Source organism: Mesoplodon densirostris, chromosome 10 (genome assembly GCF_025265405.1).
Source record: "Mesoplodon densirostris isolate mMesDen1 chromosome 10, mMesDen1 primary haplotype, whole genome shotgun sequence".
NCBI classification, from domain to species: Eukaryota; Metazoa; Chordata; class Mammalia; order Artiodactyla; family Ziphiidae; genus Mesoplodon; species Mesoplodon densirostris.
In genome coordinates, this window is record NC_082670.1 from 102,128,569 (window position 1) to 102,151,223 (window position 22,655).

At 42.6% G+C, this 22,655-nt stretch overlaps 1 protein-coding gene across 8 annotated transcripts in view; it reads right to left on the reverse strand.

The window, feature by feature from the left end:
* Positions 1-1,806: 1,806 nt before the first annotated feature.
* Positions 1,807-22,655, reverse strand: part of RAD18 (RAD18 E3 ubiquitin protein ligase) — a 114,624-nt gene continuing 93,775 nt past the window's right edge. For 5 of the 8 annotated variants that reach the window (XM_060110950.1, XM_060110946.1, XM_060110949.1 and 2 more), the window contains 3 exons: positions 12,590-12,652; positions 9,531-9,646; positions 1,807-1,951 (listed from right to left, as the gene is read on the reverse strand). In XM_060110950.1, the coding sequence (XP_059966933.1) occupies positions 1,926-1,951; positions 9,531-9,646; positions 12,590-12,652 (205 nt within the window). In that variant the 3' untranslated portion in view covers positions 1,807-1,925. The remainder of the gene's footprint in view (positions 1,952-9,530; positions 9,647-12,589; positions 12,653-22,655) is intronic. The other 3 variants (XM_060110951.1, XM_060110947.1, XM_060110948.1) reach the window with 2 other exon arrangements.

Sequence of the window (22,655 nt, forward strand, 5' to 3'; positions counted from 1 at the left end):
GGATGAGACCCAGTTGATGTTTCCTCCCCTTTCAACCTCTCCATCCCTCCTGTTCCCTAAATTACAAGTCTCAGAAGCCTAGATATTAGTTAGTAACTCACCACCTGAGCCCTCAGGAAGGTAGGTGGCAGCTTCAGATCCTCCTCAGCACAGTGCCTCCAAGGAACTTGCTGGCAGGCCCTCACAGAGCAGGAGCCACTTCAGTTCAGCCACAAAGCAGGGTTTTCAGAGGCTGGGCAAGGCAATTGCACACCTCTTCTTTCCCACAGGTCAGTGGTCTGGAGGGTGAGCCGTGCTGGCTGCCAAGCCAAGATTACAGGGACGGATGCCTGCTCCCACCCCTCCGAATACAGTGGAGCACGTCTGCCCCAGCCTGACCCATGGCTGCCTGGGAGAGGGTGGGAGTGGGGCATCACGGGATGGAGCGGGGGTGGAGTGTTGCCTCCAACATGCTGGGACCAGAGAGGGGAGCCCATGGCGCCTGCAAGAGTTGCAAAGGTGGCACACGAGAGAAGGTGTGGCATTCTAACAACTTCTTGAAGCCGGAGCAGGCTGCCCCACTTACCTGCATGGTTGCCCAGAATCCTTTCCAGGCAAAAGCCTTGCCTCTTTGGTAAGCAGAGAAGAAATCGAGAAATGCCCGGCCATCTGGAAGCCAATGGAAGAGCACCTGCCCGGGTACTCCTTCCGAATTCTAGGTGCTGTTTTAAACAGCAGGGTTCCAGCCACCTCCTCCTTCCAGGAGCTCAGCGGGAGCCAGGATGGCTACCCTGAGGTGCTGGGACACTTGGCCCAGGGCAGGATCAGGCCCTCCGCCCCCAAACCAACAGCAGGGTCTTCCTGGACTCCGGTGACGTGGCACTGCTGTCACCAGGACACAGGCAGCCCCAGAGCTGCTGGCACCGGTGCAGGGGACTGGCTCTGAAATGCCAAAGACACGCATTAGGGACTCTGGAGGGAACTGGGAACTGGGGGACATGTTGCACAGAGAGAACAATTTCTGGTCAACCCTTTCCAATGATTTGTAGCTTGTACTCAATCACTCACAGGAGACTGTTTCAAGGACTTTATTTTAAATGCATATAGAGTCTATTCAGTGACAAAATTCATTTATTGTATTCTTTCCATTTAATAGCTGGGATTCAAAGTGTTAAAGATTTGATGTACCCACGTGAAAAAAAGACGAAGGAATCATTTGTAAGAGGCATTTCTGAAGAATATGCCTAATGTTTCAAAGTTACTGTTGTGTGCCTTTAGGTTACGGTACTAACATCCTACTCCAAGTAAAGTGTAAGACACGGGTCTAACTAACAACCACACGAAACTCGGGCAACCACCATCCTGAAACAGCTGTAACACGCACACCGGCCTCCAGGCCTCGCGTGCTCACACTCACGGAGGACTTGAGTTAGGACATCTTGCCTTTCCAGGAACGCAGGGGTTCTGAATGCCTCAACTGCTCCTTGTGGTAGAGGGGTTAAAGGATCCTTTTCTGAAGTTGGCTTCTCCATGGAAGAGGAGAATGGCTTAAGGACATTCTGAAATTTAGAAACAAAATCACACAAAACCCTTTTGCCAAAAAGTCTCTGTCCTCTGCAAAGCTGGTGAACGTGTGGATGCCAGTATTTTTAGAGAGAGATGTTTTAGGGGCAGGAGGTAACTGACCAAGTGAGGATGCTTTGTAAGTTTTTTTTTTTTTTTCCTGGAAAGGCAGAAAAGAATAAAAATCAGTTAAACGTAATATTTAGAATGTAACATCTTCACTTCGGCATCTATGAATATGAAATCACCATGGCAACAAAAGTACCATCTTCTGATGACTGCACTGGGAAAGTGAACAAACCCACACTAATTCCTGTTCCGCTTATTTCTTGGCTCGAGCTCAGCACTTTCAGCTGACCTCGTGCGACGATTCTGTCTGGGACTTATTTCTGTGTCTTGAAGATCATACCTGAAAATGGAAAAAACAAAACGGCAGCTTAGAAAATGATGCTCACTATTATTCCACAGCAGTTTCTAGTTTACAAGCCCCTTCCCGTGTGTTTTCACGTGATCCTCCAAATAGCCTTCTACTCCACTGACAAGTCTGCTATGATAATTATTATGACTTTTATTATTATTTCCACTGCACAACTGAGAAAACAGTTGACTTAGCAAAGATCACAGGTCATAAGTGACAGAGTTAGGAACTGAACTCCTTTCTTCTGAATCAGAATCGAGCAGCTTTACGCTTCTGCTTCAGAGGCAGAAAGCTGCAGAAAATGTGCTTCCATCCTGACAACAAGACGAAGCCAGAGAGTCGAACAAAATCATAACTTATCTTGATCCTGTCAGACAGTTGAGGTTGTGAGGGAACCAAGAAAACAAAATCCCCTCCCAAGAGAGATGAGCCACACGCATCCTTTCACTTCAGGCAGAGCATCGGAGAAAGGGGTGGCTGCCGCACAAGCAGGTGGGAGGACGAAAGTTGACATTTGCTGGATTCTGCAGCACAGCCTGGTGCTGCGGGCCCCCGACACCGGAGCCTCGGCAGCGCTCCTTGAGACACTGACAGAGGGCAGGACGCTGAAGAGGGCCCACGTGGGGCACAAGGGTAAAGCAGGGGATGGGGAGCGGCAGGGGTCAGGCCCTGCCTGATTTCCCAGGTTGGTCAGTGGAGTAGAAGGCTATTTGGAGGATTAAATGAAAGCGCATGGGAAGGGGCTTATAAACTAGAAAATGATGTAGAGAATAATAAGAGATGTTTTAAAGTATATGGGAGGGGCTTCCCTGGTGGCACAGTGGTTAAGAATCTGCCTGCCAATGCAGGGGACAGAGGTTCGAGCCCTGGTCTGGGAAGATCCCACATACCGTGGAGCAACGAAGCCCCTGTGCCACAACTACTGAGCCTGCGTGCCACAACAACTGAAGCCCGCAAGCTTAGAGCCCGTGCTCCGCAAGAAGAAAAGCCACTGCAATGAGAAGCCCGTGCACAGCAACGAAGACCCAATGTAGCCGAAAATAAATAAATAAATAAAATTAAAATTAAAATAAATAAAGTATATGGGAAGATGTGCATAGGTTAAATGCAAATATTACACCATTTTATATACGGGACTTGACTATCTATGGATTTTGGTACCTGCAGCAGTGGGGGGCAGGGTCCTGGAACCAACCCCCCATGGATTCTGAGGGATAACTGTCATCTCAATATTGAGTCTTTCTTACACCTGCTCAAATCTGTTGTTGAGCCTCTTAGTGAAATTTTCATTTCAGCTATTTTGTTTTTCAACACCAGAATGTCTATTTTTAAAAAATAATTTCTATTTCTTTATTGGTATTCTCTATTTGGTGAGACACTGTTCTCATACATCCCTTTAGTCCTTTGATCAGAGTCAAAACAGCTGATTTCATTGGTTGCTTCTGCCCCGCACCGGTGTGTATAGGCCACAGTTTCTTGTTTCTTTATGTCTAATATTTTGTTGAAAACTGGACATTTTTACCAGTATACTGTGGCAACTATGGGAATTAGATTTTCCTCCTTCCTCAGCGTCTGTTCATGTTGGTGTCTGCTGCTGTTTGTTAAGTGACTTTCTGAGCTCCTGTAAATATACATTCTTTGTTGTGTGAGACCACTGACGTGTCTGCTACATGAGCTTAGTGGTCAGCTAATGATTACATAGAACTTTCCCTAATCACCTGGAACCAATATAACACAGAAGCCCTTGTGACAATCAGTCTTTGCCAAGGGACTCTGTGTTGGGGCACGCATTCAGCACTTGGGGGACAACTCCGCCTTAGCCTCTCCTTTCAGCTTGCATGGAGCCTCGTAGTCAGCTCAAGGTGAGAGATTAGGACCCTCTCAGGTCTCTCCTGAGCACACACAGAGCCCTAAGCATGCATGTGACCTTCCAGAGCCACAGTAATACATCAGAGCTGGTCAAAGCCCCGATGGAAATCTTATTTTCCAGCTTTTCCTCTAAGCTTTTTGCTTAACATATTGTTTGCCCCAACTGTTATCTACCTCAGATGGCTATGAAGTTAATCAATTGTCGCTAATAATTGTTTTAAACAAACACCTCAGGGGAAAAAGAGGCTTTCGCACTGGGTGAGCTCCAAGTCAGGTAAAGTAAACACAGTCTTGTAAGTGGGAGTCCTCCAGGAAACCACCAGACAGATCAAATAATAATTCTCTGGGAATGAGGCTGTGAAGGAGCTCCAACTCCGTTCTGCCTTTTCTGCCGGCTGCCAGGCTGCTGGTCCTCATCAAGACAGCACACTACTGACTCCCAAGGCCATTGTTGGGCTAGAGAGAGGGGGATGGGAACAGGGGAAGTCAAATCACCACAAAGCTCACTGTTTTAACTAAAATTCAGATATTTTTCCTGAAGAAATGCTCCTTGGATTGCTGCTGTCTTTGGTTAATTTTCAGTTTTGAAAAAGTTGATTCTGACAAGTTTTGCCAATTTTTTCATTGCTTTTATGGAGAGAATTTCCAGACGTCCTTATTTCACAACGTCTCCTGAATGTTTTCTCCTTTATCTTTTCTTTTCCCCCCAGATTTTAACTCATGGTCTTAATACCTGTAAACTTTCACAAGTCAAATTTCTCATCTTTTTTTTCCTAAATAAATTTATTTACTTATTTATTTATTTATTTTTGGCTGTGTTGGGTCTTCGTTGCTGCACGCGGGCTTTCTCTAGTTGCAGCGAGCAGGGGCTACTCTTTGTTGCGGTGTGCGGGCTTCTCATCGTGGTGGCTCCTCTTTGTTGCGGAGCACGGGCTCTAGGCGCGTGGGCTTCAGTAGTTGTGGCATGTGGGCTCAGTAGTTGTGGCTCGCGGGCTCTAGAGCACAGGCTCAGTAGTTGTGGCGCACGGGCTTAGTTGCTCCATGGCATGTGGGATCTTCCCGGACCAGGGCTTGAACCCGTGTCTCCTGCATTGGCAAGCGGATTCTTAACCACTGCGCCACCAGGGAAGTCCCAAATTTCTCATCTTAATATTTTATTGACATTTATTTATTTGGCTTCTGGGTTTTGTTTTGTTTTGTTTTTAATGGGATGTTCCCTCTTATATTTAACTTCTATAAAATTACTGTTACTTTGCTCTCTTACCTTGTTTTTAATTTCCTTCTAAAATTTTAAGTAATGTGTTTCTCCCATATTTCCCCTCTTTGATTTGCCTTCACAATAGCTGGCAACAAACATGGCTATAGTGTTAGTGGCAGAAGCAGCCTCTACCATAAGCATGGGCTTGAAGCAGAGTCTCTAGCAAGCAAGGATCTCAAGGTTCTCCCAGAGTAATTCTCTAAAATACCTCATCCTCAAAGATGCAGGAATCCTAATAGGATAAACCACCTCAAGATTTTTTTCCCAAGCATGTAACACACTTATTTACTAGAATGATGACACTTAATAACATGGCCCAAACACAACAGGCTTTTAAATTCTTATCCTCTGGAAGGTATAATCAATGGATTTTTGAGCAAACTTTGCCAACTGCATGCTGTCAGCCAACTGGGGATACTCCTGTGGAGGACCATGGTGAGAGGCATCAGGAAGCCCTGAATCTACTGAATACAGAAGCCATACCTGGGAGGTGTGGCCATCTATTACCAGCCTGCTTCCAGTATACACTATTACCAGGATGATTTACCTGGGCAGAATACGGGCCATTTAAACAAGGAAGAGGTTTCTGATTATTCTTTTTTCTTTTTTCTTTTTTGGAAACACAAGATTGGTTGTTTCCCTGCTGTGAGTACTTTCAATTTTTTAAGCACTGTATGGGGCAAAGGGCCTGTCCAGAATACTAGTGCATAAGCTTGAAGAGGGACCAAAAACGGACAAGTATTACATGGAAGGAAAGTTACAGGCCAGTTTCTCAACATAACAACAAAACATCTTAAACAAAATATTAAGAAACCAAGTCTAGCAACATATAAAAGAGTTAATACACCATCAACAAATTAGGTTTATTTCAAGAATGCAATCTTGATTTAACATGAGAAAAATCAATGTAATTCACCACATTAACAAAATAAAGGAGAAAAATCACATATTCATCTCAATATATTTAATAGAAAACATAAAAAACACTTGAAAATATTCAACATCCATTTATATTAAAAACTAGGAATATAAGGTAAAAATATTGACTGCTTTCCCACTAAGATTGGGAATAAGAAAAGGATACCCTTATTACCACTTCTAATTAACGTCTAAGTAGCAGTCCTAACCTGTTCAGTTAAGCATTAACAAAGACTTTAGAAAAGGTATTATATTGAGATGACATGGTTATAGATGTTGAAAAAAAACACAGCCCTATAGGGTATTAGAATTATTAAGTAAACTTATCAAAATTCGTGAATACAGGGTTAATGTAAAAATTTAATTTGCTTCATATATTAGCAACAAGCAATTAGAAAATAGTAAACAAACAACAAAAGAATACTATTTTTAATAACATACTTATCAGAGGAATGCAAATTTAAATCACAACGAGACGCCACTAGACCCTATGGAGGAGAATGACTAAAATGAAAAAACTAAGAATGCCAAGCACTGATGAGGACATGGAACTTCTGGACCACCCACTGTTGATGGGAGTTTAAATCGGCGTGAGCACTTTGGAAAAATGTTTGGGAGAAGCTACTGGATACATGCACATCCTAACACCCAGCTATACCACTCCTCAGTATATACTCAAAAGAAACAAGAGCACATGCACCAAAGGACATTTAACAGTTATGTTCCTGACAACCTTATTCATGACAGCCAAAAACTCGAAAAAATATATCTAGCAAAAGTAGTATGGGTAAATAAATGGTGACTTATTCATACGGTGGAATATTACAGAGCAGAGGTTCTCAAACTTTGGCCTGCAGCAGGATCACCTGAGGACTTCTTAAAACACAGGTTGATGGGCCCCATCCCCAGAGTTTCTCATTCAGAAGGTCTGGTGTGGGGCTCAAGAATTTCCCTTTCTAATATATTCCCAGGTGATACAAACGCTGCTGGTCAGGAAACCACACTTTGAAAACCACTGCTCTAGATAAAGCAGTGAAAAATAACAAACTACCGTTATTTGCAACCATGGAAAAATCTCAAACATGTAATGTTGTCTCCAAGAGTGCACACTATACGATTCCATTTATATGAAATTGAAAACCAGGCAAAATTAACCCATGGTGATGGAAGTGAGAACTGTGCTTACCTCTAGGAGGAGGCATGAGAAGGCTCTTAGAATGCCAGGAGTGTTCCACGTCCACATCTGGGTGGTGACCTTGGTGGCCCGCCATGATCCACACCTCCTGCCTCTGTGCAATCCCCTTCCCTAGCGTCTGGGGCTGGCCCTGTGACTTACTTTAACCAACAGGATGTGGCCGAAGTGATACAGCACAAGTTTCAGGACTAAGTCTTAAGAAGGCTAAGAAATTTTTGTATTTGCACCTCTTGGGAGCTGTATCAGTCTGGGTCCAGTCAGGACCATGATAACTTGAACAGAAAAGTTTAGTATAAAGAATTACTAACTGTAACAGAGGACTGGAGTAACGAGGGGTTGGCTAGTAAGAAGGAAAGAGAATCCTGAAGAATGTATTATAGAAAGAGTAGAAATAAGGAAGAGCTGCTCCTCACGGTTGAGATGCAGCACCCCAGGAAGAGCCCTCTCCCCAGACAGATCCAGACACCTGCGTGGAGAGGGCATGGCTGTGGCTAACTGAGTCAGAGCAATGAGCTGCTGGCCAGGGTACACTGTAGGACCAGGCACCGGGGAAGGCCTGCAACCAAGAGGCAAAACCTCTTCTTCCTGCAATGTCTCTCCAGTGCCCTCTACTGATAAAACTTAACATCAGGAGAGCCGGCAAAGGAAAAATATTTAAAGGGCCCAACTCAGTTTTCACAGAGCAGGCAAAAAGGATGAATTTGGAGCTGAGGCAGTAAACTGATAACTGGCACAGGGGCCCTGAGCCTCCATATACAAAATCCAAGCTATCCTGCTGGAAAGACCACATGGAGAAGAACAGGCTCCCAGACTGCATGGAAAGACAGAGAAGTCCAGACACCTCAGTGGAACATCACCTCCAGCCGCCCTGCCAGTTGGCTACGTGCCACATAAATAACCACCAGCAGCCTCAGGCCAGCCCAGACTGAAGAATCATAAGCAAATGAAATGGCTGTGGCTTAAGCTCCTAAATTTCTGGGTGATTTGTTACATGGCAATTAAAAACTAAACAGAAACTTTCTGTTCAATTTGTTTTGGTTCTCTACTGCTACATTCTCATGAAATAGCACAATCCCTTATTTGGTCATGATTCTAGATCTGGGCAGGGCTCAGAATAGACAGCTTAATTGGGCCTGGAGGATCCACTGTGAGGAAGGCTCACTCACATGGTGGCAAGCTGGCACTGGCTGTTGACTGGAAGCTTGGCTGGAGGGAGGGTTGGACCTCCGTTCTCCTCCAGCTGTCCTCTCTCCATGCCTGGGGTGGGCTTCTCACAGCAGAGGGGCTGGGTCCAAGAAGAAGCATCCTAAAAGTGAGTGTTTGGAAAGGACAAGCCCCACTGTGCAAACGCTTACCAAACTGCTTCTCACATCACATGGCCAAACCCAGAATCAACGTGGGCCTCAGGAGTGTGAATACTGGAGGGGCGTGATTCACCGGGGCCACCAAAGTAACCCTAACCCCAGGGGTAATCAGTTGTAAAACCTAATCAAGCTGTACACTTAAGATGTGCATACATTAATAATAGTTATTAATAAGTAATAGTTAATAAAGTTCACTCCTCCAAAGAAAGACAGCCAGATTATTAATAGTCCTCCACTAGAAAATGCGATGGGCTCATTAGCACGCTGCAAATGACTTCTCATGGGGTTAGGATGAAATGCAGATTATCAATAGAGAAAATGATTCTTCCTTTTCTGATTTTATAATGCTAGAAAAAGCTATTTCCTAAAAAAAGATTTTTAAGGCACTAAGAGATAAAGGATTAAAAAAGATTTGTATGTGGCAATCCTCATCCATTCACAGGTTCTCAAAGCCACGTAAGCCGTGTCACTAACAGCTAGAATCCACCAGGTAGTGTATTCAGATCCAGTGAATACTGACTGACATATTCAATCCCTCATACGCCTACTGAGTGCCCACCATGGGTCCCCCCAGGCACCGTGCGGGGCGTGGGGTATAATGAACATCTGCTCTAGGAAGCGCGTCGGGTGGTAAGCGCCCACTGCTGCGGGAGCAAGGGGAGCAGCCAGGGTCTTCTGAGCAGAGCTGGGAAGGAAGGAACGACAACTCCCGTCCGAAGAAAGGGAAAAAGGCAACTCAGGCGGAAGCAACAGCAGGTACAAGGCAGCATGACTTTGAAGCAAATGTGAGTAGGTCAGCCAGGCTGCAACAAGGCGGGGCAGGGAGGGGAGGAAGGACAGTCCAGGAGCCAGCAGGTAGGCTGGGGCCATGGCTGGAAGAGCCTTGGATGCTGATGAGTCCCTGCAGGACCTTACCACAGAGAGAACACAGGGTATTTTAGGTCTCACGGGCAGAATGAAGCGTACCGACTAGAGGCACAGAGGCAGCTGGATGGCTGTGGTAGGAAGCCAGCGAGAAGAGCGAAGGGCCTGCACAGGCCGTGGCACAGAGGGGCCAACAGAGACAGTTCAGGGGTCGTCCACTGCATGGAAAGACAGAGAAGTCCAGACACCTCAGTGGAACATCACCTCCAGCCGCCCTGCCAGTTGGCTACGTGCCACATAAATAACCACCAGCAACCTCAGGCCAGCCCAGACTGAAGAATCATAAGCAAATGAAATGGCTGTGGCTTAAGCTCCTAAATTTCTGGGTGATTTGTTACATGGCAATTAAAAACTAAACAGAAACTTTCTGTTCTGCTACTCAACGCGGGGCCCCAGGAGCAGCGTCAGCAATACCGGGGAGCGTGCTAAAATGTAAACTCCTGAGCCACAGCCCAAATCTCCTGAATCCTCATCTCAGGATTGAGTGGAGCCCAATAATCCGTGTTTTAACAAGTCCTCCAAGTGATCTTGATGTAAATTTAAGTCTGAGGACCACTTATCCATAGGACCTCACAATCACTGCAGGTGAGAGGTAAGGGAGAATGAGAAGTTGAAGATGATTCTTAGGTTTCTGGCTGGAACAGTGGGGCAGACGGTGATACCACCATTCACTGAGGGAGGGGACAGTGGAAGAGGAGCAGGTCAGGAGAGAAGGGACTCAGACCCTCCGAGGAGACATTCCCCGCATTTTATGGATAAGGAAGATGAAATCTGGAAACGTGAAATGATTGACCTGGACCATTTTTCTTCCTATTTTCATTCTGTTCAACATAAATATATCCTGTAGCTCAAAATGGTAAGATGAACCAATATTCACAAATATAAGAACCCAAGACCAGTCTGCAGAAAACAGGGTTTTGTATTGGGTTTTGTTTTGTTTTGTTTTTGCTGCTTATGAAAATACTGCTCTTTATATGGGGGCATTGTGCTGCTAATAGAACCTCTCAATCATTTATGGAATTAGGAGAACGTGTTGGGGCTGAAATAGTATGTTCTAGAACTAATATCTCAAATATGCCACTTGTGGTACCACAAAATGCCTGTAAGCTTAAGATGGGTATTTGTAGAACTATCACATTTTGTTGAAAAGTAAAGCTGTGCAGCCTTTTCCTGATTCTGCTTCTAAAGCTACACTGTGGCATAAGCTGGTTTAAACTGCTCTACACTTGGCTGAAACCAGGAGGCCTGAATTCTTACCCCAGCAGCCCACTAACTAGCTGTGGACCTCAACCTCATCAACTTACCTCTCTGGAGCTCAGCCTCCTTCTCCATAAAATGAAGGGACTGGACTAGATAAGCACTTACATCCTTCCAGCTTTAACATTTATTTTCTGTGAGGATCAAGCGATGGGATTTGTTTTCTAAGTGATTTCTTATAATAATGACTTTAAGAGGTCATCATTGCCAAGAATGGCCTTGGACTCAGGAATTTTGGGCTACAGCTTGTCATAGCCATTGACGTCAAGGTTTAGTTTAGCATAAACGGGGATTCCTGGTACAAGAGGAAGTAGTTAGCTAACGAGTGGCCCCCTCTCCTAGAATTCAAAGTTCAATAATGCTTAGGTGAGACTAATGCAGCCACAATCTCAAACTTGCATAAAACGCTACTGTTTGAGCCGCCAAATATCTCATTGGCCTGATAAACCTACTCATAATGCTTTCCCTGGATACATCACACTTTTCCATTCTCCCAGTGATTCAGCTATAATACTACAAAATGTCAGCACAGGAAACCTCATTCTTGGGAAAGACAATTTAGCTTAACGGTCCATAGAGCTGAATTTTGACATAGATTAAAATCTCAGCTCCATCACTTATCACTTATTGCTAAGTGACCTTGGATGGAGATTTACCTCTTTCAGCCTCAGAGAGGCTTTCAGAAAGGTGAAGATGTCAAGAACATCAGATGCTGTTAAGAAGTCAAAGGAGATGAAGTCTAAAAAGTTGTCCTTTGGACTTAGCCACATAGAGGTCTTCGATGACTTCAATGAAGGCTATTTCAGAAGAAGGATGGGTCTGGCTGAGGATGCTGATGAGTCAGTGGGAGATGAGGAATGGAAACTGCAAGAGGTCACCTACTGAGAAAGGAAGGAGAGACACGAGAGCAGCTTCAGGATGAGACTGAGTGAGGTGGTAGTGAGTCAGCTGGTTTCAAGATGGGAGAGATTCGGGCTCGCTGAAAACCTAACGAGAGAGAGAAAGAGAGAGAGAGAGAGAGAGAGAGAGAGAGAAGGGGGGGAGAGAGATAGGGAGGGAGAGAGAGAGAGAGGACAGGAGAGGGAGAGATGCCTAAACGAGAGAAGAGAGAACGGGTAACATTCCTGACAAGAGGGTAGGAATGAGGTAGGAGAAACTAGACTCTATAATAAAGAGGCAGCCCTTTATTATAAAATGAAGAAATTATAAAAGGAGGGATAAAATATGTACAAACACAGGCAGATTTATACATTTGGTGTTGGAAAGACGAGGATTCCCATACAATGGCTTCTATTTTCTCTACAAAGGAAGAGAAAAGGTCTTCAGCTAGGCTGGAGCCACTGAAAAGAACTGAGAAGGTTCAAGTAATCCTTGTGAAGAACAAGACAAAGAAATAATCACAGAAACAGTAAAAGGGCTAGGCAGTTTTGAGGGCCCACTTGTGGTATGTGAGCTTCATGAAATTTTAGTGGAACAAATCTGCCCAGTTGTACTACAGTCTTATGACTGGCAACATTTAGGAAAGGATTAAAAGTTTTCTAAAGAGTCTAAGACAGTGCTTAAGGCCCAACTGTTAATGCCTGACTATTAATTGCCCATTGGAACAATTTATCTTTAGAAAAACAACCTCAGACAAGTAACTGGAGTTATTACACTAAGATTCCATTTCTCAGCAGAAATATATAGAAACAAGTAGTGAACTGGAAATCTTTACCTTGATTTTTGTGAATTATTACTTGCTTAAGTCAGTAAGCACAAATATTCTTTGGTTTGAAAATCAATGGTATAGAATTATAATTTATCAGGTCAAAGTACATGCTTATTTCATGATTATGAGAACTCACTTATGTGATGCTTCCCAGGCTTCCTCTTCTTCTAGAAGATCTCTTATGATGTCTGAACTGGAACTAAAAGGACATGTACATCAATATTGCCAGACAGTAAAAAGACCGTGGTTCCATTCATATAAAATCCTAGAAGATGAAAGCTAATCTCTAGTGACAGAAAGCAAACCAGAAGACCAGTGGTTACCTGCAGGGGGCAGGGGGTGGGCAAGGAGGGACTACAAAATGGCCCAAGGAAACTTTGGAAGAGATGGATAGGTCATCACGTTGACTATGCTGACGACTTCACAGTACACATGTGACAAAAGTCATCAAATTGTGTGCTTTAAATATTTGCAGTTTATTATACATCAATTTCAATGAAGCTACAAAAAAAACTTAATTAATCAGCAATAATAAAGAAAAAAAATCCCTAAAGCTTAAATAAACGCCTCAGTAAAAAAAGAACCTGGATTCAAATGGAATATAATCGTGAGCCTTTTCAATTTCAATTTATGGCGACCAAAGGTCAAATCATGTTTTAAAAACTGCAGTTTAGTAATGAAATTCACAAGAGATATTAAGTTCCTAAGTGTCTGTTAGTCCCTCTGTAACCAAATAAAGTAAAATGTAATTAATTTGAACTGTGCTAATACTGTAATTTGTTATAATGCAACTTAGCTTAAATTGCTACGTAATCTTTGGCCTATCTGTGCAGGGCAGGGCGGGAGGCAGGGGAGCTGAGTAAATAAGGATAGAGAGGACAGGTATTACTTCTTTAAAAGAAAATGTTTTAAGGCTTTTAGCATCTTGTTCTTACCCAACTAAATTCCTTATGTGTGTGTGTGTGTGTGTGTGTGTGTGTGTGTGTGTGTGTGTGTTAGGAAAAAAAGCATTTCTTTAGACATCCAAGACACACAAGACACAGAATATCATGGGCAGTGTATGGGACAACTCAAATAGTCGTCACAACCCCCAGGATAAAGAAGGCTCAAACAAAGGACTAACTCTCTCTCAGGCAAGAGGCAACAGGTTTGGAAATCTTAGTGCCAATCTTATTCCTAGTGATATTCTAAGAGATAACAAAAGTTTAAAAATTATGAAGATTTAAAGTGTCAGTGAATCATTCTCAACCACTTCTGAAAAACTACTTTGAAGCAGTGTTTGCCTACAGTGCCTGAACAAAAAAAAGGGGGGGGGGCAACAGTCAATAAACACAGTTCTGTACCAAACATTTTACTCAAGGGATTTCCCCAATTCCCAAGACCCTCAAGGAGCTATCCGCAGGGCGCCCCTGACTGTGGCTTGTGTGTACAATGGCCTATGTGTAAGCGCTCCATTGGCATTGCAGTGTAGTGACCCTCCAATACAGTGAGCACAATTCAGGATGAGGTTCCTCAAAGGGTAGAAGCAAGACTCCTCATATATGTGGATGGAGAAAACATGTAACAATAATGAAGTATTATAAATTTAGTAATATTGTTAATTTATATTTTATCCATTAGAGAAGCACATATATACGTTTTAAAAATAGTAGTACATATGCCTGTGAGACACTCTCGATTATGTCCATGGATAATTCTTGATATGCATATGCTTTTGCAGACCAGATGCAAGCATTCTTTCAGGTCCCTGCGACAGGAACCATTGACCTAACCTGTCAGAGTACCTAAGCATCTACTACACTTTTACACTGAGGATGGCCCCCTGGCTCAAATGCAAGTGTCCCTGAAAATAATAACACATTAATTTATCATCAGTCATTTTCACCTTAGTATATACAAGCCTATTATAAGCTTTCCCATTAAACAGCTAGCTAAATATAGTGTTCATTAGGAGAGGAGAGGAAAAAGCAGAAGACCCTCAAGGAGACACAGGCAGATTTCACCAACGTCATTATTTTCCTAAGAGACAGACCCACCTGGCCACTCGCCGGGGACGGCTAGCATACACTGCCACCCTTATTCCCATAGAAGAGGTCTAAACCTTTCCGTTCACAAGATCCCAACCTTTGTTAATCCTTACTTTGGTGGTAACTACACCAACTTTATCAAGAAAACTGAAGCTGTTTCTGGGAGATTTTCATTTCCTTCTCTCCTCGCCAAGTGATACGGATTCCATCCCTGCTCTTCCTTACCTGAATGGAGCTAGGGCAGTGTCTCTCAACCTTTTTCCATGACTGGCCCCACTCCCCACACCTAAGAAGTCTTTTCAGAGCCTTTTTTTTCCTAATTGCCCCTCCATGAAATTTTAATACTACAAATATAATGTATATCTGTTTACATACTGTGTGTGTGTATACATGCTTTACACACGGAGTAAGATTTTCTTTTTAACCATCTAGCAAGCCCCCCCAATTCCCACCCCTTGGGGGGTGAAATCGCTCCTACTGAGAACCCATGAGCTAGGGGAATGGGAGAAAGGGGCGGTCATATAGCTCTAGGTCCTGGCAGGTATCACGTCACTAGAGAAACAGTAAAGTCGGCTTCCTGCTGACACCCTCCAACACACACACCCTCCAACACACACACATACAATTTTTTTTCAACAGGAAGGTTACAAAGCATCCCTACTATTCCAGCTAAGTAAGCAGGACGGCCAAGCCTGTCAAATAACCTATTAGTCTGTGATCAATTAACCTCCAGGTTTTCAAACCATCAGTACAAATCACTGATTTGTTGAAGGAAAATATTTGAGGAGCATTAAGGACACAAATCTAAGAGGTTTTTGCTACACTACTTCAGTGAAAACAGATGGTACAGGAGGTTTACAAGACACATCTCGGAAGTGGTCAGCAATCTCCTCTTCGTCTGCAACTTCAATACTACCAACAAGCATGATGCACAGTGCCTTGATTTCCTCAATTCTCATCACCTTTCCTTCTACTCCAGCTCAGTCACTAACCTGATGATAACCATATCACTAAACTGAATGATAGAAAGTTTGGGAGGCTTGACGTTTACCTAAAACGAAGTTTCAGCATATTTTGCTATGTCTGCTGCTCCAATTCTAGTCACCACTAAGAAACTGTGAGTTGATGCTGACTAATACAATTAAAATAGCAGACAGAAATGTCCATTCCTTTTTAAGGTAATGTACTTACTATATTCTACTCAAAAGCCACATTCCTGAAATTAAACATACTGTTTCACAAACAAGATTTTACAAAGAGACTACTGGGCAAAATAGGCAGTGTTACTAAAATTATCACTCTCAGATCTCTTCCTTGTGTATAGCAGTAATTAGTATTTTTGAAATCTTAATCATTTTAATATGCCTTGGAGATCAAAAATTCCTTTCACACACTTTCAAGGCATCTAAACAATCCTCCACAGGAGAAAATAAATTACTCCCTCCAGTATACCCAGAGTCAGGGCACGCACAAGCCTACACAGCTGTAGCTTTTAATTCTCAGACAAGAAATTTTTTTAGAGAAAACTTCAGATTCCCTACAATTTGGGTTTGAAACACTCCGGGAGACCATGATTTAAGAGGACAGATGAATGTGGAGTCTGGAACTTGAACGTTAGAGCTCCCTGTGGGAGGGTGTTCAAATCGTGCTGTCTGATGTCACCATCCAGACCAGGCTAGAGTGGATATTATTATACAAATTAAATACATGAGATAAAGATTTATAGGCAAAAAACAGGAATCTTCAATTCTATGGAATTCCCAACCCCTATACAGGAAGAGTCTAGTAGCTCTATTTGGAACACGCACACTTACTTTTTCATACCATTTAGACTTCATTTTCAGCTCAGACTTTCAGAAGTGTAAGCTCACCTGCTTTCTTCTTTGTCTGCTGGCTGCTGGGTGGTCTTTGTCCTAGTTGGTTTCCTATAATACTTTACTCTTGTCATTCTCTGATCAAAAGCAGTGGCATAACATCTTATCAGGTGAAGGAAAACACTTTCTTTGCTTATTTCTCTTGCAGCCTTCTATTTCTACCAGTCAAGATTTTACCACCAAAGCTGAAAAGTGACATACCAAATTCCTCTGGCAAAGGGATGACTGCTCGTACTACCCAGAGGAAAAAAGTCACAGGTTTTAGTGTTGGACAAAGTCAAGGTTTCAGTCTTGTTTCTGTCATTTAGTGTACCCTGGGAAAGTTACGTAATCTTTCCAAGTCTCAATATCCTCACCTGTAAAGTCAGGATAATAAGACGTAGTTCGAAGGAATATTTTAAAGATTAACCAATATAATACATAGGATGTTTAGCATAGAGCTTGGCACACAGTAAGTGTTCAATAAATGCTGCATCCGTTTTCATAAACCAGATTTGGGTCTGAATTACCCAAATAACTACCTCCGCACCATGCTTCAATTTGCCCTAGGAGACTAGATCACTATGTGCTGTTTTAATCTTTAATCTTTGGTTTCTATGACACCAGGGTGCAAATTCATCAGAACTTTTTATTTATCCAGCATGGCAGGTACACAGGGTACTGTGGGGTAGGTAAAATGCAAACATCTGCTATAAAAATCCTGCGGATTAAAGATTACTTACAAGTGGAATTTTTCTATTATCTACTAGTTACTCTCCACCAATCCCCACCCCCACAAATCTCCCCTCATAATTGTGGCATTAATTTGAGCATGGTTGAGTATATCCAACTTAAAAAAATACCTCTTTAAGGGCTGATCACTGGAGGACTGATGGATAGCATATAAGCCCGCTAGACAACAGTACTTAAATAAATGCTACCAGCTCCATGAATCCTTCCTCACACCCCTGTTTCAAATACTCTGTTCTGTAGGGTGAGCAACAGCTTATGTGCCAAGTATTTTAGCAAGTGGCTGACACTAATATTAGAATAGTAAACATCCTAGGTTGAAAAAAATCACTCAATGACAAAACAAAAAATTACCATTTTGTTAGCACTTACTTCTACAAATCACTGTGATGCCTAGTTTATATACACTAGCTTTAATTCATATAAGAACCCTAGGTTTTATCCCCAATTGACAGGTAGACAAAAACTCAGAGAAGCTAAAGGGAAAAGAGGGATGTTTTCATGGTCTCCACTAGATCTAGAAAAAGATAAAATGAAGAAAGCTCCAGATTCAGATATAAGAAAAATATAATAACAGAATGAACTTATTTATCAAGTAATATGTGGAAAATCCTTAATAAGAGAAGAAATGTTCAGTTTACAAAGAATTCATAATACATGATCACCTCATTTGCTTTTCAGAATCACTCAGAGAGGCTGGCAGGGCACAAACACTATCATCCTATTTTATCAATGAGGAAACTGAAGCCAGGGAAATTAATTCAATAATCTACCATGTGCCAGGCACCCCGCTAGAGGCACAAAGCCATGGCTGAGCTGATGAACAAAGATGGATGGCTAGGTACAGAGATCTGATGGATGCATATAAATTTCAAGGACTCGATGTCATAGCATCTTAGGGGAAGATACACTCCCTCAGAACAATGCCCCATTCATCCAAAGGACTGTAGATCCCAGGTACCACCTAGTTTAAGCTCTTTTGAAAATGCAAAAGATATGGGAACACGACTCCATGTTCCCACATTTTCTCTACAAGCTTTCAACAATCAAAATTCTCCATCTGAAACAAGATGAACCATTTAGCTTTCAGGGGTATTCTGAAGTCCAGAAATGTTCCCAGAAAAAAAAAAAAAAAAAAAACAGTCTGTAATAAAATACAAAACAGTAAGGTATATTAGTAGAAAAAGATTTTGTGGCAACTTTAAATTCATTCAATGACACATTCTTAACAGTTAAAAACCAAATATAATGTGTTAACCTTCCAAAAACAACTAAGAAGATTTTAAAAAATAACAAAGCTATCATTGAATTACAGTAAGATACTTACACCTTAGGTTCAGTTACTTTGACAAGGTTTTCTTTAGATACTGTTTTCTCTTAATGTGACCAGAAACATAAACACCTATTCAGCAATTTTCTTAATAATTCCAGTGCCCCTAAATTACAAAACCCCGTTACTATATCTGTCTTACCTACTGCTGCACCACAAACCTTCACGAACCAATTTCTATGACACTGACGAAGATGATGACGATTTCCAAAACTTTATTGTAAAGTACCTACTCTTTTTTTGGCTAAAGTAGATTCATATCTTCACATGGTTCAAAATCAAAATGACACGAGAAGATGGACACTGAGAGGTCTCACTTCCTCCTCTGTCACCAGGCAATCCGTTCGCCTCTGACTCCAGCACATAATCACTTATTAGTTTGTTGTTTATTCTTCTGATGTTTCTTTATGCAAAACCAAACAAATAAAAGTATACTCATTTCCTCCCCTTTTAGAAAAGAAACAGAATGCTTTCTATTCTGTTCTGAATTTTGGTCTTTTCACTTGCAAACGTATCCTGGAAATCTCTCCATGTCAGCATGTAGAGATTTTCTTTTTTGAACAATCACATAGCATCTCATTGTGTGGATGTACCAGAGTTTAATCAACCAGCCCTCAAGGATGAATACTCAAAGTAGTTTCCAACCTTCTGTTATGATAAACTATGACTCGATGAGTAACTCCAAGTATAGTCATTTGTACGCATGCAGGTGTACCTATAGGACAAATTCATGAGAATACTGGGTAAAAGGCCAAACAGTACTTTTGGTTGGTCTCACCAGCTTCCTCTCCTTAGGGACTGTATTATGTAGCACTCCAACCAGTAATAAATGAGTGTGTGTTTCCTCATACCCTTACTGCAGAGTCTATTAGCAAATGTTAAGATGCTTGCCAACCTAACGGGTGAGAAATAGATGCAATTTGCATTTCTCTCTGGGCAAACCATCTGTTCAGGGCTTTTGCCCATTTTTCTTTTGAGTTTGTGGGTCCTTTCCTTCTCAGTCTCTAGGTGCTCAAAAAGAATATCAAATCTTGAATGTTTTAAAAAGGTTCTATTAAACCTCTATACATGATAAGAAAATGTATTAGCATGTCTTCTTTCATAGTCAACAACATTTCTAAGTTATATCTGAAAGTTAAACACATTCGAAGTTTTTTCTTAGTTGATGACAAAGAATTCCAAAGCAAGCATCTACTATATGGGCAATCCTCACTATCAGGTGATCCTACAAAACTTTCCTGGCACGTTCTGTTCCCCATTCTCAAAGGCTCACACCTCAAACTGCCTACCCGCCAGCCCACCCCAATCTCAGCTGATGAAACTGCCTTAACTACGTTAAGAAGATAAAAGCAGGGGAGTTCCCTGGTGGCCTAGTGCTTAGGATTCTGGGCTTTCACTGCCAAGGCCCAGGTTCAACCTCTGGTTGGGGAACTGAGATCCCGCAAGCCACGCAGAGCAGCCAAATAATTAAAAACAAAAAAACCGGCAGGAACTTGCTGCCCCTGCAACTATGCCTATGTCCCGCCTTCCTTGCTGCTCCTACGGGTCAGTCAACCCCACTCCTACCAAAGGCCGACCCTTCCACCTGCTCCCACCTCGCTGCGTCCTCGGGACGTCACTCACGCAGCTGGCTCCCCACCCCTCATCAGCGTCCCCTTCTCGACCGCATATTGCCATCAAAGCCCTCCTGCAATCCCGTGTTCCTCCACGTACAGTCCTAATCTCCGCCACCCTTCACAGCAGAAGTTCCTGAGAGCTGGTGGGAGTTGCTCTCTCCTTCGTCCCCTCAGGCTTCCCCTCAGTGCACACCGGTCAGTCTTCCAGGGAACCCCTTCACTCGAAGCCACACCTGCTAAAACCTTCATGTTGCCCAAGCCCACAGTCCCTGCTCCCTAGTCAAACAAGTCTTGTCTCATTTGACTTCTCATCTGTTTTCTTCTGTCAGCTTCCACGGTATCACAACGTCTTAGTTTTCTTCATCCACCACTGGTCTCATTCTTCCTGGATCTCCTTTGCTCAGTCTTTTCTACATGCTTCTACTTCCTCAATGTTGGAGTGAGAGAGGGTTCAGTCCTGGGTGCCTTCTTCTTCTTCTGCACACCTGCACTACAGGCTCGGAGCCGATACCGTGCCTTTAAGTGTATCTCGGGCCCTGATCTCTCTCCGTACTGCCGTCTCCTTGTCTAATATCTCTACTTGCTCATCTCACAGGCCCAAAACAAAACCCCTGATCACCAACACGACCCACCGCCCAACCCCTGGCCAAGCTTTGTACTGCCTCTCTCAGATTTCCCCATCTTACTTAGCAAGTACCACCATGCACCCAGTTGTGAAAGCCAAAATTCATCCACAGGCTGAGCTTTTCCTGTCCTACCACGTCCAAACCACCTGCACGTGCTGTCTATCCTACCTCCAAAATATATCCCCAATCCCACCCATTTCCGTCTTTACCATGATGGTCCTAATCTGCTCTACCATGACCCCTCGGACGGACTGGACCAAAGCCTAACTGGTCTCCCTGCTGCCACTCGCTTCACCTCTAACCCCCCGTTCACTCTTCACAGCATCTGGAGTCACCCTTTTAAACCATATAAACCAGACCATACTGTTACCAGATCAATATTGATAAGTCAGTTGGTCCCCAAATTCATCTATAGATTGAATTTAAACTCATCGAAAATTCCAGTAGACCTCTTCTTTCTTTTTTAGCAACTGAAAAGTTAATTTTAAAGTTTATATAGAGATGCAAAAGGACCCAGAATAGCCAAAACAATTTTTAAGCCCATGGCAGCACCTCTGGCCTCTAGCATCAATCATCTTTTTGATGGAAGTGTCTGGCACACAAATGCTATCATTTTCTTAGGTGGCAAGAAAAAGGTTAGGAAATACTGTATTCAAGAGAGAATCATACCTTTTAGGTCAATCACTTTAAATTCTTATAAAAAGTGAAGAAAAGTACTGTGTATTTTTTTTCAAGGAAGAGATAAAAGGACATTAGGTTAATTCTGAACACTGGAATCCTCTTGGCCCTCTGGAAAAAACTCAATTTCGAGGTACAATCAAATATTTGTGCTTATGTTTAACTTACAAATTTAAGGGAAAAAAAGAAAAAAAAGAAGACATCAACTCTGAGAGTCTAATGTAAGGGACAAATTTTTTTAATTAGCAAAATTTTCACTGCTACAACTAGATACTGAATCAAAACCTCAAGTTAAGTGGGCAGGGGGACAAAATCATGATGCTTCATTTTGTTCTGACTCAACTATTAGCAGCATAAATGACCAACACAAAAAAACCCCAGTACTAGAAGACAACGAGATCACAGTAACAGGTTACAATATTCAGCCCCGTAAGGAGAAACGAATTACAAGACAAGCAGCATCTCAAGGTGAAAATTTCCGCTACCACTGAAGACGCTTTCATTCGAATACAAGCCCCCTTGACAACAAGAGGCAGGGTATGAAGCTCATGATGGGAGCAGCATGTCTTCTGCACAGCCAGGCCAACTTCTGTATCATCTGCCCAGCTGCCCATGCTGAGGACGCATGTTCAACTGTACAAATGTGGGATGCCTGGCCAATACCAACCACCAAACCACAGAAACCCAGTATCAAGTCAAAGTTCAGGCCATAAAACTCTAGTCTTACAATCTGTTCAAGGAGGAGGAGAATTTTAGAACTACCTTATACTGCTGGGTTTTAGGCAGTGGACACTGAACCACCTTGTGACTCAGTTCCCACAAAGATGAGGCCTTAGACCAAATGATCTACTGTATGAGAATTATCCCTCCAAAATGACATTGACTCCAAATTTTAATGTTGACACACATTTTAAAATTTTTGATTTGTACTATTACCCATACTCCAGTAACAAGATGTAAAAGGCTCTAACGAAATGTGCTTACTAGGGCAGGGACAGCGTAGTAAAGCACCTTACAGGCTTCCACAAGTGACTTCTGCAGAATTACCTAAAAAATAACAAGCCTCCGCATTTGAGGCCCATCGTATTTTAATGCTTGAATCTCTCTAAGATACAAGAACAATGGGTACTACTTACATGGTAAAATCAATAGGAGTAAGCAAAATCAGCAATTTAATATGTACCAATGTTCCAGAATGTGACTATTTGTGTGGGACTAAGAGAACAAAGAAGACGTGCAAATAAACATGGCATGTCCCTCTGACAGGACAACCATATAATCTACCATCTAAACCCACACACTTGGGAGAGTGATACAGGGTA